Genomic DNA, 17,985 nt, shown 5'->3' on the forward strand with positions numbered 1-17,985 from the left:
CTGGTATTTCTGTGGCACAAATGTTATTTGCCCCTTGCGGATACAGATCCAGTGCTGGTTGGAGGAGGCAAAGGATCAACTCCGTTGCTGTCTGGAATTGGGTGAGTGGGTCATGTTCAAACAGTCTGCGGGTACCTTGGATGGGTACGCCACCACCGTCACAGACTTTATCAGCAAGTATGTGAAAGGCTGCATAGTGAGGAAGTCGATCCAAGTATCCCCCAGCAGGAAACCCTGGATGAATCAGGACATACAGAACCTACTAAAAACTAGGCGTTAGGCCTTCAGATCAGGAGTCAAGATTAGAATGGTGCTGGAAAAGCACAGCAGGTTAGGCAGCATCTGAGGAGCAGGAGAATCGACATTTTGGGCAGGAGCCCTTCATCCTGATGCTGCCTGACTTGCTGTGCTTTTCCAACACCACTCTAATCTTGACTCTGATCTCCAGCATCTGCACTCCTCACTTTCGCCTTCAGATCAGGAGACTCACACAAATATATGGAATCCAAGTATGGTCTTCGCAGAGCCATTAGGACAGCCAAGGACCAATACAGACCCAAACTAGAGACCTAGACCGAGGGACCCCGCGTCTATGGCAAGGAGTGAATGACATCACAGATTCTAAAAAGAGTGCAAGATAGCAATGACACATCCCTCCTAGATCGTCTCAACGCCTTCTATGCTCGCTTTGAGCATAATTTCAGCAGAGAGGTAGCACCTATTCCGACAAGTCCTGACTAACATATCCCAACAGTCACAGCATCAGAGGTCAGATCAATTTTCCTTCATGTGAATGCAAGGAAAGCGATGAGACCATACAGACTACCAGGCCGTGCACTCAGAGTATGCGCACATCAACTAGCAGAGGTCTTCTCAGACATCTTCAACCTCTCCTGCAGCAGGCCACTCTCTCTCTGCCTGTTTCAAGAGGGCCAACATCATCCCTGTGACTACTGCCCAGAGACCCTAACTTCGGTGTCATGAAGTGCTTTGAAAGGCTGGTGATGGCATTAATCAACTCCTGCCTCCCCACTATTCTTGACCCATTCCAATTTGCCTATCGAACCAACAGGTCCACGTCAGATGCCATATCACTTGCCCTTCACTCCACCTAGATCATCTTGATACCAGGAACAGCTATGTAAGATTCCTACTCATTGACTACACTTCAGCCTTCAATATTATCCTCTCAAGACTGATTACTAAACTTAGTGATCTCAGACTAAGCCCCACTCTCTGCTTCTGGATCCTCAGTTTCCTGACCCACAGGCCACAATCAGTGAAGATTGGGGACAATATTTCATCCTCACTAACACTCAACACTGGAGCCCCCGAGGGGTGCGTACTTAGCCCCCTACTGTACTCACTGTATACCCATGACTGCATCACCAAATACCAGACTAATGCCATTTACAAGTTCGCTAATGACAGCACCATAGTCGATCAAATCTCAGATGGCAACGAAACAGACTACAGACGGGAGGTGGAAGACCTGAAAAAATGGTGCACTGAGAACAACCTAGCTCTCAATGCCAGCCAAACCAAGGAACTTATTATTGACTTTTGGCAGGATGTTACTCATGCCCCCCCCCGACACACACACTAACAGCAAAGAGGTGGCACGAGTGGAGAATGTCAGGCTCTTGGGAGTGATCATCCACAACAAGCTTTCTTGGACTCTTCATGTGGATGCACTGGTTACAAAGGCCCAACATCGTCTCTTCTTCCTCAGGCAGCTGAGGAAATCTGGCATGACAGCGAATATCCTTGCCATCTTTTATAGGTGTGCCATCGAGAGCATTCTGTCTGGATGTACCACTACCTGGTATGGCAACTGTACCATTCAAGATCGGAGACAAATGCAACAAGACCTGGATGAACAGAGTGTGATGAACCCAGCCCGGACAATCACAACGGCCAACCTCTCATCTATAAGAATCCATTTACCAGGCCCGCGGTCGAGGAAAGGCTGCCAGAATTCTGAAAGATCCATGCCATCCTGGCAATGTTTTTCTGCAACCTCTACCACTGGGGAGAAGGTACAGAAGCCTGAACACACTGACCAGCCGGTTTTGCAACAGTTTCTACCATACTGTTAGAATACTGAATGGACTCACAAACTCTTAATATTTGCCTGTACCAGTGTTTTTGATTTTGCCGCTGATTACCTATTATTTAATGTCTGTGCTACTTAACTATGTGATCTTACTATATTGCCCGCAAGACAAAGCTTTTCACTGTGCCTCTGTACACGTGACAATAAATTCAATTCAACTCAGCTTGTCAGCCCAAGCTTGGATACTGTCCAGGTCTTGTTGCATTTGAACATGGACTGCTTTAGTATGAGGAGTCACAAATAGTGCTGAACATGGTGAAATCATTGGCGAACATGCTCACCTCTGATCTTATGATGAAGGGAAGGTCCTTAATGAAGCAGCTGAAGATTGGATCTAGAATACTACCCTGAGAAACTCCTCCAGAGATGTCCTGAAGCCCCCCCTCGCTCTCCCCCCATACCTATGGATTCTAGTTTTGCTAGGGCTTCTTGATCATAGGATAGAATTCCAACAGTGAAGCAGACCATTTGGCCCACACCGACCTCCCAAAGAGCATCCCACCCAATCAGTGCCATGTATGTGACTCTTGTTACACACACCTGCCCCTCTGAGAGGCATGACGTAGTCAATTATTTGACAGTACTTAGAATAAGCAGGCATCCAAGATGCTTTGAGGCAATATGAGAGGTTAAAATCTAATCTGAATTTTCCCAGCCGCCAAACAACACTGGCAATGGCAATTCAGTTGGGAGCATACAATGAGATTGGTAATATGGCCACAAGAGAAAGTTATTTAGCCTCTCGAGCCTATTCCATCATTGGATGAGATCATGGCTGATCTGCGGCCTAACTCTGTGTATCTGCCTTTGGTCCGTACTCTTTAATACCTTTGCTTAATGAAACAAAAGGGTGTCTCGCAGATTTTAAATTTACAGCTGAGCCAGCATCCACTGTCATTTATGGAAGACAGTGCCAAGCAGCAGATATGGACTTACTGGAAGTTATAGTTCACAAATCTGCACACAGCTGCCACAGACATGCAAACCAGGGATATGACTTAAATTTGCTGACATTGTTACTCCTTATGGATATGTCTTTGAGTATAACTGGCATTCTACTTCATATTTCCTCACCTGTGTTTTCCTGTCTTCCATTTCATGGGCATTTTGGATAATTATGCATGTAGTCAGTGAATATTAGAATAGTAATCAAGATTAGATTGTATCTATACTTGCCAGGAAATTAATTGTAAAAGAAAACATTTCATCTTGCTAGTATTTAGTAAACTTAGATCATTTTACTAACTAAAGTAGAATCAAATGTTAAATCCCATATCTTGATCAGTTATCTATCATTATTTTCCAGTTGACTTTTGCAAGGTTTTATCTACCTATTTTGATTTCTGCAACAGAGAAAGTCATTTACCTGGATGATGATGTGATTGTGCAAGGTAAGCTTTTGCTTTGCTTCTATTGTATACATCTGAACATAGCTTAAAAATGTCAACAGACAGATCACTGCATGGATAAATTATGTTTTAATTACAATTCATTTTATTTTTGTTATGATTGATGAAATGGCTAATACCATGCATTGGATTTCTAATATGAGAATTTTTCAAACTGTTTTAATTTTCAACCACTACATTTCCTTATTTTAGGCAACTAAATTATAGCAATTGCATTTCCATCAATTACATTAGTGTATGGTGGTAGTTTACTCAAGTAATTTTTTTCATAAAATGTCTTTTCATAGTCAAACTAAAACTTCTAAATTTACTTGTTATAAATGAAGCAGCATTCCAAAATTAATTTATTACTTGGAATACTTTGAAACATTTCAACTTAATGAAACACGATACAAATGTGAGCTGTCCTTATTTTTCTCTTACACCTGGTGCATTAGGAGATATCCGTGAACTTTATGACACTGAGCTGAAGGCAGGTCATGCTGCAGCATTTTCTGAAGATTGCGATTCTGTATCTTCAAAGTTGTTGGTTAGAGGTGCTGGAAGTCAGGTATTTAACATACAGTGTAGAATTTGCTCTTTGGAACATTGATCATCTGTTGTATCATATGTGATGCATTAAATTTGACTGAAATCTATTAAGAATTATATTTCATTGTTTTGATTTAATTTCAAGACACAGGTAGTGAAGGTCAGACATTCTCAATGATACGATGTGTGGAACAAGGAATCTGATTATTCAATCTGGAATATTGATACCACCCTAATATTTGAGCCATTATAATCTAGTATTTATTTTCCCCACTCTTAACCAATCAACTTTCCTACAACTTGGAAAAGGGGATAGGTTCACAACAAGCATGCATATGAGGTTCCTTAAATAGGTCAGAGCTTATTGCATTGCTTAGCCTCACAGGTTTTCTAGATATGGCAGATAGCGAGGATTCTGTGGGTAGTTTGGGAAAATGGTGTTGAAGTGGATCAGCTATTATCAAATTAAATGGGGGAGTGGTCTCAATGAGCTAAATGGCCTACTGGTTCTATTTCACATGTTTCTATGTTCAATCCTTATGCTTTAAATTTTCATTATTAGTTAAGACTAAACTGAACAAGTACATTCACATCAGCACTACTATAGTCACAGAGATAAACAGCACAGAAACACATCCTTCAGTCCAACTTGTACAAGCTGACCAGATAACCTAAATCTAGAACCATTTGCAGCAATGGACCAGATCCCTCTAAACTCTTTCTACTCATGTACCCATCCAAATGCCCTTTAAATGTAGTAATTGTACCAGCCTCCACCATTTCCTCTGACAGCTCATTCCACACACGCACCACCATCTGTGTGAAAATGTTTCCCTTTAGATCCCTTTTAAATCTTTCCCGTCTCATCTTAAACCTATGCCTTCTAGTATTGAACTCCCCCACCACAGGGAAAAGACTTTGTCTATTTATCCTATCCATGCCCCTCATGATCTTATAAACCTCTATAAGATCACCTCTCAGCCTCTGACGCTCCAGGGAAAACAGCCGCAGCCTATTCAACCTCTCCCTAAACCTCAAATCTGCCAACCCTGGCAACATCCTTGTAAATCTTTTCTGAACCGTTTCAACTTTCACAACATCCTTCCCATAGCAGGGAGACCAGAATTGAATGCCCATTTGACCAAGATCCCATTATACTTGGAGGTAACCTTCTTCGCTGTCCACTACACCTCCGGTTTTGCTGTCATCTGCAAACCTACTTACCATACCTCCTATGTTCACATGCAAATCATTTATATAAATCGGTGGACCCAGCACCGATCCTTATGGCACACCATTGGTCACAGGACTCCAGTCTGAAAAGCAACCCTCCACCATCTCCTGTCTTCTATCTTGGAGCAAGTTCTGTATCCAAATAGAAACAAGTTTCTGGAAAAGCTCATGAGGTCAGGCACCACCTGTGAAGAAATGTTAACTATGATTTCTCTTCAAGATGCTGCCAGACTTGCTGAGCTTTTCCAGCAACTTCTGTTTCTATTTCAGATTTACAGCACCTGCAGTTCTGTTGGTTTTTATTCTGTAACCAAATAGCTAGTTCTCCCTGTATTCCATGAGATCTAACCTTGCTAACCAGTCTACCATGAGGAACCTTGTTGAATGCTCTACTGAAGTTCATATAAATCACGTCCACCACTTTACCCTCATCAATCTTCTTTGTTACCTCTTCCAAAACCTCAATCAAGTTCATTTTACAATTTCCCACATACAAAGGAGGTTCCTGGTTACAGATGTTTCAGTAAGATTAGGGAGGGTGGTAAAAAAGGAGGGGGGGTGGCGTTGCTAATTAGAAATGGTATAACGGCTGCAGAAAGGCAGTTCGAGGGGGATCTGCCTTTGGAGGTAATATGGGCTGAAGTCAGAAATAGGAAAGGTGCAGTCACCTTGTTGGGTGTTTACTATAGGCCCCCCAATAGCAGCAGAGATGTGGAGAAACAGATTGGGAAACAGATTTTGGAAAGGTGCAGAAGCCACAGGGTAGTAGTCATGGGCGATTTCAACTTCCCAAATATTGATTGGAAGCTCTTTAGATCAAGTAGATTGGATGGGGCGGTGTTTGTGCAGTGTGTCCAGGAAGCTTTACTAACCCAGTATGTAGATTGTCCGACCAGAGGGGAGGCCATATTGGATTTGGTACTCGGTAATGAACCGGGACAAGTGATGGGCTTGTTAGTGGGTGAACATTTTGGTGATGGTGACCACAATTCTGTGACTTTCACCTTGGTTATGGAGAGAGATAGGTGCGTGCAACAGGGTAGGTTTTACAATTGGGGGAAGGGTAATTATGATGCTGTAAGACAGGATCTGAGGAGCATATGTTAGGAGCATAGGCTGTCAGGGAAGGATGTCGTGGAAATGTGGAACTTCTTCAAGGAACAGATACGACGTGTCCTTGATATGTATGTACCTGTCAGGCAGGAAAGAAATGGTCGTGTGAGGGAACCTTGGTTGACGAGGGAGGTTGAATGTCTTGTAAAGAGGAAGAAGGAGGCTTACATAAGGTTGAGGAAACAGGGTTCAGACAGAGCAGTGGAGGGATACAGGATAGCCAGAAGGGACCTGAAGAAAGGGATTAGGAGAGCTAAGAGAGGGCATGAAAAATCTTTGGCGGATAGGATCAAGGATAACCCAAAGGCATTTTATGCGTATGTGAGAAACATGAGAATGACGAGAACGAGGGTAGGTCCGATCAAGGATAGTAGTGAGAGACTGTGTATTGAGTCGGAAGAGATAGGAGAGGTCTTGAATGAGTACTTTTCTTCAGTATTTACGAACGAGAGGGACTGTATTGTTGAAGAGGAGAGTGTGAAACGGACTGGTAAACTAGAGGAGATACTTGTGAGGTAGGAAGATGTGTTGGACATTTTGAACAACTTGAGGATAGACAAGTCCCCCGGGCCTGACGGGATATATCCTAGGATTATGTGGGAAGCAAGAGAGGAAATTGCAGTACCATTGGCAATGATCTTTTCGTCTTCACTGTCAACGGGGGTGGTACCAGGGGACTGGAGAGTGGCGAATGTTGTGCCCCTGTTCAAAAAAGGGAATAGGGATAACCCCGGGAATTACAGGCCAGTTAGTCTTACTTCGGTGGTAGGTAAATTAATGGAAAGGGTACTGAGGGATAGGATTTATGAGTATCTGGAAAGACACTGCTTGATTAGGGACAGTCAGCACGGATTTGTGAAGGGTAGGTCTTGCCTTACAAGTCTTATTGAATTCTTTGAGGAGGTGACCAAGCAGGTGGATGAGGGTAGAGCAGTGGATGTAGTATACATGGATTTTAGTAAGGCATTTGATAAGGTTCCCCATGGTAGGCTTAAGCGGAAAGTCAGGAGGCATGGGATAGAGGGAAATTTGGACAATTGGATAGAAAACTGGCTAACCGGTCGAAGTCAGAGAGTGGTGGTAGATGGTAAATATTCAGCCTGGAGCCCAGTTACAAGTGGAGTTCCGCAGGGATCATTTCTGGGTCCTCTGCTGTTTGTAATTCTAATTAATGACTTGGATGAGGGAGTCGAAGGGTGGGTCAGTAAATTTGCAGATGATACGAAGATTGGTGGAGTTGTGGATAGTGAGGAGGGCTGTTGTCGGCTGCAAAGGGACTTAGATATGATGCAGAGCTGGGCTGAGGAGTGGCAGATGGAGTTCAACCCTGCCAAGTGTGAGGTTGTCCATTTTGGAAAGACAAATAAGAATGCGGAATACAGGGTTAATGGTAGGGTTCTTAGTGAGGTGGAGGAACAGAGGGATCTTGGGGTCTATGTTCATAGATCTTTGAAAGTTGCCACTCAGGTGGATAGAGCTTGTAAGAAGGCCTATGGTGTATTAGTGTTCATTAGCAGAGGGATTGAATTCAAGAGTCGTGAAGTGATGTTGCAACTGTACAGGACTTTGGTTAGGCCACATTTGGAGTACTGTGTGCAGTTCTGGTCGCCTCACTTTAGGAAAGATGTGGAAGCTTTGGAGAGGGTGCAGAGAAGATTTACCAGGATGTTGCCTGGAATGGAGAATAGGTCGTACGAGGATAGGTTGAGCGTGCTAGGCCTTTTCTCATTGGAACGGAGAAGGATGAGGGGTGACTTGATAGAGGTGTATAAGATGATCAGGGGAATAGTTAGAGTAGACAATCAGAAACTTTTTCCCCGGGTACAACAGAGTGTTATAAGGGGACATAAATTTAAGGTGAAGGGTGGAAGGTATAGGGGAGATGTCAGGGGTGGGTTCTTTACCCAAAGAGTGGTGGGGGCATGGAATGCGCTGCCTGTGGGAGTGGTAGAGTCAGAATCTTTGGTGACCTTTAAGCGGCAATTGGATAGGTACATGGATGGGTGCTTAAGCTAGGACAAATGTTCGGCACAACATTGTAGGCAGAAGGGCCTGTTCTGTGCTGTATTGTTCTATGTTCTAAAGTCATGTTGACTATCCCTTATCAGTCCTTGCCTTCCCAAATACATGTAAATCCTGTCCCTCAGGATCCCCTCCAACAAGTTGGCCACTACCAATGTCAGACTCACTGATCTATTGTTCCCTGGCTTTTCCTTACCACCATTCTTCAATAGTGGCACCATGTTGTTCAACCTCCAGTCTTCCGGCACCTCACCTGTGGCTATCAGTGATACAAATATCTCAGCAAAGAGCCCAGCAATCACTTCCCTAACTTTCCACACAGTTCTATGGTACACCTGATCAGGTCCTGGGGATTTATACACCTTTATGCATTTTAAGACATCCAGCACCACCTCCTGTGTCATACGGACATTTTACAAGATGTCAGTATTTATTTCCTCTATGTTCTCTATCTTCCAAATCCTTCTCCACAGTAAACACTGATGCAAAATACTCCTTTAGTATCTCTCCCTTCCCCTCCTCCCCCAACCCCTCCACGGTTCTACAAATAGGCAGCCTTGCTGATCTTTAAGGGGCCCTCTTCTCTCCCGAGTTATCCTTTTGTTCTTAATGTATTTGTGGAATTCCTTTGGATTCTACTTAACCCTATTTTCCAAACCTATCTTTTTTGCCCTCCTGACTTCCCTCTTATGTACACTCCTACTCCCTTTATACTTTTCTAGGGATTCACTCAATCTTTCCTGTCTATATCTGACTTATGCTTCCTTCTTTTTCTTAACCAAACCCTCAATTTCTCTAGTCATCCAGCATTCCCTACACTTACCAGCCTTTCCTTTCACCTTAACAGGAATAAACTGTTTCTGGACTCTTGTTATTGCATTTCTGAAGGATTCCCATTTTCTAGCTTTCCCTTTACCTTCCATCACTATTTTAAAACTAATAGAATTATGGTCGCTGCCCCCAAAGTGGCCCCCCACTTCAGTCACCTGCCCTCCCTTATTTCCCAAGAGTAGGTCAAGTTTTCTTTAGTAGGTACATCCACATATTGAATCTGAAATTTTTCTTGTATACACTTAACAAATTCCTCTCCATCTAAACCCTTAACACTATGGTAGTCCCAGTCTATGTTTGGAAAGTTAAAATCCCCTACCATAACCACCCTATTATTCTTACAGATAACTCAGATCTCCTTACAAATTTGTTTCTCAATTTCCCTCTGACTATTAGGAGGTCTAAAATACAATCCCAATAAGGTGATCATCCCTTTCTTATTTCTCAGTTCCACCCAAATAACTTCCCTGGATGTATTTCCGGGAATATCCTACCTCAGTACAGCTGTAATACTATTCCTTATCAAAAGTGCCAAACACCACTCGCCCTCCTCTCTTGCCTCCTTTTCTGTCCTTCCTGTAGCATTTGTATCCTGGAACATTAAGCTGCCAGTCCTGTCCATCCCTGAGCCACATTTCTGTAATTGCTATGATATCCCAGTCCCATGTTCCTAACCATGCCTGAGTTCATCTGCCTTCTCTGTTAGGCCTCTTGCATTGAAATAAATGCAGTTTAACTTATCAGTCCTATCTTGTTCTCTGCTTTGTCCCTGCCTGCCCTGATTGTTTGACTCGCTTCTTTTATCAACTGTACCAATCTCAGATTGATTCTTTCCTCACTATCTTCCTGGGTCCCACCCCTCCACCTTACTAGTTTAAATCCTCCTGAGCAGCTCTAGCAAATCTCCCTGCCAGTATATTAGTCCCCTTCCAATTTAGGTGCAATCTGTCTTTCTTGTACAGGTCAATTCATCCCCAGAAGAGATTCCAATGATCCAAAAATGTGAATCCTTCTCTCATACACCAGTTCTTCAGCTCTATCCTCCTATTCCTACCCTCACTAGCTCACAGCACTGGGAGTAATCCAGATATTATCACTCTCACGGACCTCCTTTTTAAGTTCCTGCCGAACTCTCTATATTCTCCCTTCGGAATATCATCCTTTTCCCTTCCTAAGTCATTGGTTCCAATGCCTCCTGCTGGTCCTTCTTCCCCTTGAGAACATTCTGCACCCTCTCTATGGCATCCTTGATCCTGGCACCAGGGAGGCAACACACCATTCTGATTTTTTGCTGCTGGGCTCAGAAACATCTGTCTATGCCTCGGACTAGGAAGTCCCCTAATACAATTATTTCTTGGAACCCGACGTGCACCTCATTGCATTGGAGCCAGTCTCAATACCAGAAACTTGGCTGTTCGTGCTACATTCGTCACCCCTACCTGAGAATCCGTCACCCCTACTTTTTCCAAAACAGCATACTTATTTGAATATGCTTCCTTCTTTTTCATAACCAAACCTCCAACACCTGAAATACCTCAAAAAAACGAGCAGCTCTTATAGCCATAACTTTTTCCGGTCCCCTATCTTGGATTACCCGGAATCCTTCTTATTTACAATTTATAAGGGATGTTTTGGGATTGAAGAGATTATATTCAGTGCTCAAAAATCTTTTGAATTTCTGTTATATGTAGATACTTCGGTTTATTTTATTTTATCTTAATTTTTTTTGATAAACTTCTTTTATTTTTGAAACAAAATCTGCAGCATTGCATGTATCTGTTTAAGCTTTTGTTGAAGTCAAAACAAATTTAAAAATGGTCTTTAAAGCCAGGTTTCAGTCTGGGATCTGATCTGACCAGTAATAACATCAGCTGGGATCATAATATTTGTCATGTTGTGTTTGATAAATAAACCGAACCGAGTAAAAGATTAAGACACTGCATGTTATCTGCCCTTCTATCTAAATATTTGTAATGTTGAAATGTGTAAATTTATTCTAAAATGAAGGATGCAATTGGTATCTTATTCTCACTTCACCATCGGCTGTTGGAAATTTACCATAAACGTCCCAACACATTTCGTAAGAGTATTTATAAATAGCATTTGGCATTGCGCATGTATGAAGATATTATGACAGCTAGATTTTAGGAAGTGCCATAAAATAAAGAAAGTGGGAGAGACGGCCAGAGAGCTATGTCCAGGCAACAATCACCAATAATGATTTATCTTCTATACTTATACACTATGAGTTAATTTTATATATATGTTTAGCCTGTATCCTATCCATTACAAACAATTCAATATGGTATGAATGTATACTCTAATACACATTTTTCCTTTTTAATCACCATCTACTTGATTGGTTAAAATGCAAATATATTATTTATGATTAGAATTTCAATTGTAAATCAAATTTTAAATAGAAGAAATAATGGGCAGAATCATATCGTAATCTGAGCAATGGGAGCTATGGCAAGGTGAGCGGTAACATCAGGATGACAAGTGCTGTGAGGCCCATCTCAACATCAAGAATAACTCATGTCATCTTTTATGCTTTTCACAAATCCGCATGGTGATTACTGCAGCAAGTTGTCAATTCAGTTGAGGGTGCTGTAGAATTCTAGTATATCGGTGAGTGCAGAGTTGATTCTGAGAACAGTGCATGGTTACATGGAGTAGAAATTGACCATTGGGGTGTCATATGCAATTAAAGAGGTGGGTTTGGTACAATACAGTGAGAGAATCAGCTATGCCTCACTTTGACATAACCTCCAAAAAACTTGACACAGCCAGAAAAACATAAGATTCAGCCTAATATAGTTTATGGAGCACACTACAACTTCACTGTGTGTGCATGGTGTTCTTGAAATATCAGCCCCTTTGTGCATAATAAGGTTCAGCAAAAAGCAAAATGATAAAGCCCCAGATAATTTGTTTAAGTGGTATTGGTTCAGACATATTTATTGAGGCATAAATGTCAATGAAAAGAAGATAAACTGAACCTCGGAACAAGAGGTTAATTCACAAATTAACCCTGTCCTGCTATGCATTGAAATGTCTGATCTGTGACCCAATTCCAAATACCTGCTCTTGTCCCACATTCTTTTATATCTTTGGCAAACATATTCTGGATTAGTGGTGCTGGAAGAGCACAGCAGTTCAGGCAGCATCCAAGGAGCTTCGAAATCGACGTTTCGGGCAAAAGCCCTTCATCAGGAATAAAAGCAATAAAAGGAATAAAAGAGGTATGGCAGACATACCTCTATGTTAGCATCAGAACATTTAGAAACTACTTTTGTCTGCCACTTTATTTCTCAATCAGCAAATTACAGTTCAAACCAAGGTTGGGTTACTAAGATAGTACTGTTAAAGAAAAATCACGATAATTCATTAATTATATTTTCATATTTTCTAGAACACATATTTGGGATTCCTTGATTATAAAAAAGAAACCATTAGGAAACTTGGTATGAAGGCAAGCACATGCTCCTTTAACCCTGGTGTTTTTGTAGCTAACCTCACCGAGTGGAAGCAGCAGAACATCACAGAGCAGCTTGAAAGGTGGATGGAAATCAATGTAGTGTAAGTTGATACAGATATCTGCTTGCATTATGCATTTTTCCTGGGGCAAACAGTAGTTGGCCCTTCAAAATGTGACATTGGTTATCGGCGGCAGATGTTCCCCAAGTCAGAATGAGTCTGCACCTGGGTGATCGATGTCACTACCTAACATTGATAATTAGATTACTGTTTGTGCATGCATAGTTGGCCTTACCGAAATTGGACTTAAGTATGTCTGGGGAAGCCTGGGACTTAAAATGCAAGAGGGGGGACAAAGGCTAGTAAAGTAGCAGCCACAATTGAACAGTGCAGGCAGGCAGCTCCTTATGGTGGGTCAGAGATAGCAATTCCATTTTGAATTTGGACATGAACGGAGCTGTGGGAAAAGCTGACAGCTCCAAGGGCTTTCCTTTGCCGAGCACTCCATGGCAAAAACCCTGAATGTAGAAATTTTTAGAACTGTGTTAATTAACTCAATTTGAAATTTCATTCAAGTCATCTTGGATTTATTTCTCAAACAAGAAAAAATGTAAATTCAATATTTACTAACTTAGAAATGTTACTTGTGGTGTCATGAAGAAATTGTTGGATTTGTCTAAGAGTATCTCTGCTAAGTATTTGTTTACACTTCTTGCATCTCCAAAGGCAACCTGGAGTTGATAGATACATATCTCATACTCTTTACAGGGAGAACTTGTATGGTGGTGCTCTGGCTGGCAGTGTTACAACACCCCCCATGCTCTTGGTGTTCTATAAACAATACTCTTCCATTGATCCATTATGGCATGTGAGGTATCTTGGTAAGTTTTCAGCTTGATTTAATAAATAAATATAGTCTAATGTAGCTGAAACTGCTTGAATCATTATCATACATGCTAATACTTTCCTCTTTTGTTAAACAAAGCTCGGATTAGTCCCTGTTCCGGCATCATAGCTGAGCACCCCTATATAATCCAATCATTGTGTTTGTTATCTATGAAATAAATCTTGTCCAAGGGAAACCATTTGCAAATGCTATTAGGAAATATTAATTTCATCTTGATTTTAACTTGATAAAGCAGGCTGATACAGGCAACAATTTTGTAACTGACGAGACTGAAAGACCAAATTGGCAATCTGACAGCCTTTTTTCTTCTTTGGCTAATATCCACTAGTTTTGAATCTTTCTGTACACATGTCTCTAGATCATTTTGCTTCTTCACAGTTCCTAGCACTTTACAGTTTATAAAATACTCTGATATATCATGGGTCCAAGTTAAATATTCTTGCACTTCCCACACATTGAGCTGGTCACTTAATTTATCAATTTTCCTTCCCGCTGCCATCTACAGTACTTATTGCACTTCCAAAAGCTAGTGCTGTCAATTAAATTCCTTCATCTAATTATTTCATAAACATGTATTGACTGAAAAACTGAGATCCAGTGCAGGTCCCAAAGGACATGCTAGTCACATCTTAACAGTTCCATATATATTTCTTTTATTCCTACTCTATATTTCACCCAAATAATAACAAACCCATGTCAAAATATTTCCAGTTCCTCATGCTTCCATTTTTCTGAACCTCTTATTCTCTTTGAAGAGCTTCTAAAACCGTCAGATTTTTGTTCAAATAGTTGTGGCAGTTTGTCATGTTCAGACTTTGACATTATACAGATTGCAGTTTGAGTTGGAATGAGCATAGCACAATTTATTTTATATTCAATGATAAAACAGTAACATTAGCCACACTAGAAGAGGAAAGACAAGAAAAAGATTAAGGGCGGCATGGTGGCTCAGTGGTTAGCACCGCAGCCTCACAGCACCAGGGACCGGGTTCAATTGCCGCCTCAGGCAATTGTCTGTGTGGACTTTGCACATTCTCCCTTTGTCTGCGTGGGTTTCCTCCGGGTGCTCCGGTTTCCTCCCAAAGTCCAAAGATGTGCAGGTCAGGCAAATTGGCCGTGCTAAATTGCCCGGGGAATGGGTCTGGGTGGGTTGCTCTTCGGAGGGTCAGTGTGGACTTCTTGGGCCAAAGGGCCTGTTTCCACAATGTAGGGAATCTAATTTTTAAAAATCTAAAAATCCCTATATTATACAATTTATCAAGTATGAAGACAACATTCAATTCTTACCAGTTGGCAGCATTTGTGAGAATGGTATGTAAGGTTTTGAAACTCAGCTTGGAATCATATTGGATGAATGTTCTGTTTCAACTCAAGACAGCAGCTAGAGATGGTGACATAATTAATGGCAAAAATACAAAGTCATTTGCAGTCCTTAACTGAGGATACTGCAGATCATCCAAGCCTGTACGTTTGACAGCAAGACAGTGGACAGATTGGGAGTCTCATCTGAATGCATGAGCAGCTTGAACCTTTCCAGTTTTTAGGGAACAACCTATAAATAATGAATAGTATCCAACGGTTTATCTAGTAAACATTGCTTGCTCACTGCCAAATTTACATTCGGAAACAAATAAGATGCACATATGGAATATTTCACATCTTGCAAGTACCCTATATTCTCCAATGTACTTTTATTTTGTCTGTTGCTTTATCATTCAATCTTACCATTGTGAATTAATTTCACTTAGATGTTTTTGAGTTATTTCAACTTTCTTGCACAATATTTTTCATTGAAGTACAATGCTTAATGTATCAGTTTAGATGATACAACTGCTAAGGTGGGCCTCCAAAGTGTAACCACACATAAAAACTGTAAATTTGACTGCATTTTCCAACTACAAAAATGCACTTGCGTAACGTCTAGACCAAATTTGACTGCATTTTCTAACTACTAAAGTGCACGTAATGTCCAGACCAAGCATGGTATTAACAAGAGACTTGGGGAATAATTCAATGACATTCTTGAAGGTCCCGCAGAGTGGAAACTCAGAGGATGAGTTTTTGGGGGAAAAAAATGATTACATTGAATGCAAGCTAATTTTTAAATTTAAAAAATCTATATAAGGATCAGCATAAAGATTAATGTTTACAATTAGCTGAGATGTTTCACCATTCTGTATTGGAGTTTACAAAATGCATAAACCATGCAGGAGATTTTTTATTATTATTGGAAGAAAGAATTATTGTTTTGTGCTTGACTCTAGGAATTTTTTATATTTAGATACTACAATTTTGATTTCAGAAATGTATCATTCTGTTATGTAGGGTCTAATGCCGGTACCAGATATTCATCGCATTTTATTAAAGCTGCCAAGTTGCTTCATTGGAATGGACGTTTCAAACCATGGGGGCGTACCTCTTCTTACAGTGATATTTGGGACAGATGGTACATTCCAGACCCCACTGGAAAATTCCACCCAGTACGTAGACATGCAGAGGATGAAGAAGCTCATTAGAAGAAAACAATAAATGTGACTTTTTAATCATTAGCTTAGTTTGTACAAAAGTACCACCACTCAGGAATTTGTGATTCAATCCATTCTAATTGTGCATTCAGATTGCTTCATTTTTTAGGCTGTATTTAAATGCACAACAAATGAGACCACAGGTTTTACCGCTATGGAGAAAATTGAGGACTTTTAGTCATTCCTGATCCTAGTAAAATAAGATGTTCAAATCCTGTGTAAGCCTGGATGAAATAAGGACTTTGTTTTAGCCCAGGTAAGACCACATGTATTATTAAATATTTTAATATTGATCATGAAACTATTATTCATTCAGTCCCGATTGAATCACTTTTACTTTTTAAAAAAATTAACAAAATATCTTGAATGTTATCGTCAAAATCACATTGTTCTCCTTATTGGAAAAGAGATGTTAGGAGAGAAGCTATTTAAGACAATCGTTTTATTCCAATTTTTGATACAGATTTCACATTGTATTATAAATTTGCATTCTTGCATTTGTTTAGTTCCAAAATAACTGCAACATCCATGAAACAATTATAAAGCAAATGAAAACTTAACAGGAACTGAAATTTCTTCAAACTTGTATTAATACCCCATGTCATATTAAGTATTTGATGTCATTAAATTTTGCACATTAAGACACTTAAACAGAAACAAATGTGAATTTGATTATTGGTCTTGAAATAGTTATCACAAACATTAATATTGCTGAGAGACATTTTTGAAGCTTTTGACTTCCACATAGGTTAATTTGCAAGAAATACCAAAATGAAAACAACGTTTAACTTGCACAAGAAGTGGTAAATGTGTTGCCGCAGAGAATGTAACAGTTAATGATAACTGACAGTTCACTGTGTTTAAAGTTTGAACCAGGCAAGGTACAGTCGTAAAGAATGAACAAGCATGTCATTTATTTTGTTAAGTTGAAGTAGGTGTGTACATATTCTGTGTCAGCCAAGAACAGGGCCCTGTGCAAATGTGCTGCATTGCCGATCCGACATAATTCAGGGCAACTGCTGTTTCTGCGGTTTTTGTAACCTGCAACCCAAACATATTACATGGAACATTCTAATACCAGGGACCGGGGGCTGTTGGGGTGAATGGGTTCGCTATTACCTGTGGATCGGGCTTCTGCGGTATGTCATAGAGATGTACAGCCACAACCTGACCTCTCAGCTCCTGTACTCATTACTCTGACCAATAAAGGAAAGCATACCAAAGACCTTCTTCACTATCCTATCTACCTGCGACTCCACTTTCAAGGAGCTATGAACCTGCACTCAGGTCTCTTTGTTCAGCAACACTCCCGAGGACCTTACCATTAAGTGTATAAGTCCTGCTAAGATTTGCTTTCCCAAAATGCAGCACCCCGCATTTATCTAAATTAAACTCCATCTACCACTTCTCAGTCCATTGGCCCATCTGGTCCAGATCCTGTTGTAATCTGAGGTAACCCTCTTCGCTGTCCATTACACCTCCATCTGCAAACTTACTAACTGTACCTTATGCTCACATCCAAATGATTTAGGTAAATGACAAAAAGTTGAGGACCCAGCAACAATCCTTGTGGCACTCCACTGGTCACAGGCCTCCAGTCTGAAAAACAACCCTCCAGCACCACCCTCTGTCTTCTACCTTTGAGCCAGTTCTGTATCCAAATGGCTAGTTCTCCCTGTATTCCATGAGATCTAACCTTGCTTATCAGTCTCCCATGGGGAACCTTGTCGAACGCCGTACTGAAGTCCATATAGATCACATCTACTGCTCTGCCCTCAATCCTCTTTGTTACTTCTTCAAAAAACTCAATCAGTTTGT

The 17,985-nt window shown here is 40.9% G+C and overlaps 1 protein-coding gene across 5 annotated transcripts in view; it reads left to right on the forward strand.

Annotated features, from left to right (window-relative positions):
* glt8d1 (glycosyltransferase 8 domain containing 1) overlaps positions 1-16,828 on the forward strand; it is a 37,581-nt gene extending 20,753 nt beyond the window's left edge. For all 5 annotated transcript variants that reach the window (XM_043707866.2, XM_043707863.2, XM_043707868.2 and 2 more), the window contains 5 exons: positions 3,423-3,507; positions 3,963-4,075; positions 12,671-12,837; positions 13,504-13,616; positions 15,968-16,828. In XM_043707866.2, coding sequence (XP_043563801.1) covers positions 3,423-3,507; positions 3,963-4,075; positions 12,671-12,837; positions 13,504-13,616; positions 15,968-16,158 — 669 coding nt within the window. In that variant the 3' untranslated portion in view covers positions 16,159-16,828. The remainder of the gene's footprint in view (positions 1-3,422; positions 3,508-3,962; positions 4,076-12,670; positions 12,838-13,503; positions 13,617-15,967) is intronic.
* The last annotated feature ends 1,157 nt before the right edge of the window (positions 16,829-17,985 follow it).

This window comes from Chiloscyllium plagiosum, unplaced genomic scaffold (assembly GCF_037043375.1).
Source record: "Chiloscyllium plagiosum isolate Xiang-an unplaced genomic scaffold, Cpla_swu_hap1 HiC_scaffold_14, whole genome shotgun sequence".
Classification (NCBI taxonomy): Eukaryota; Metazoa; Chordata; class Chondrichthyes; order Orectolobiformes; family Hemiscylliidae; genus Chiloscyllium; species Chiloscyllium plagiosum.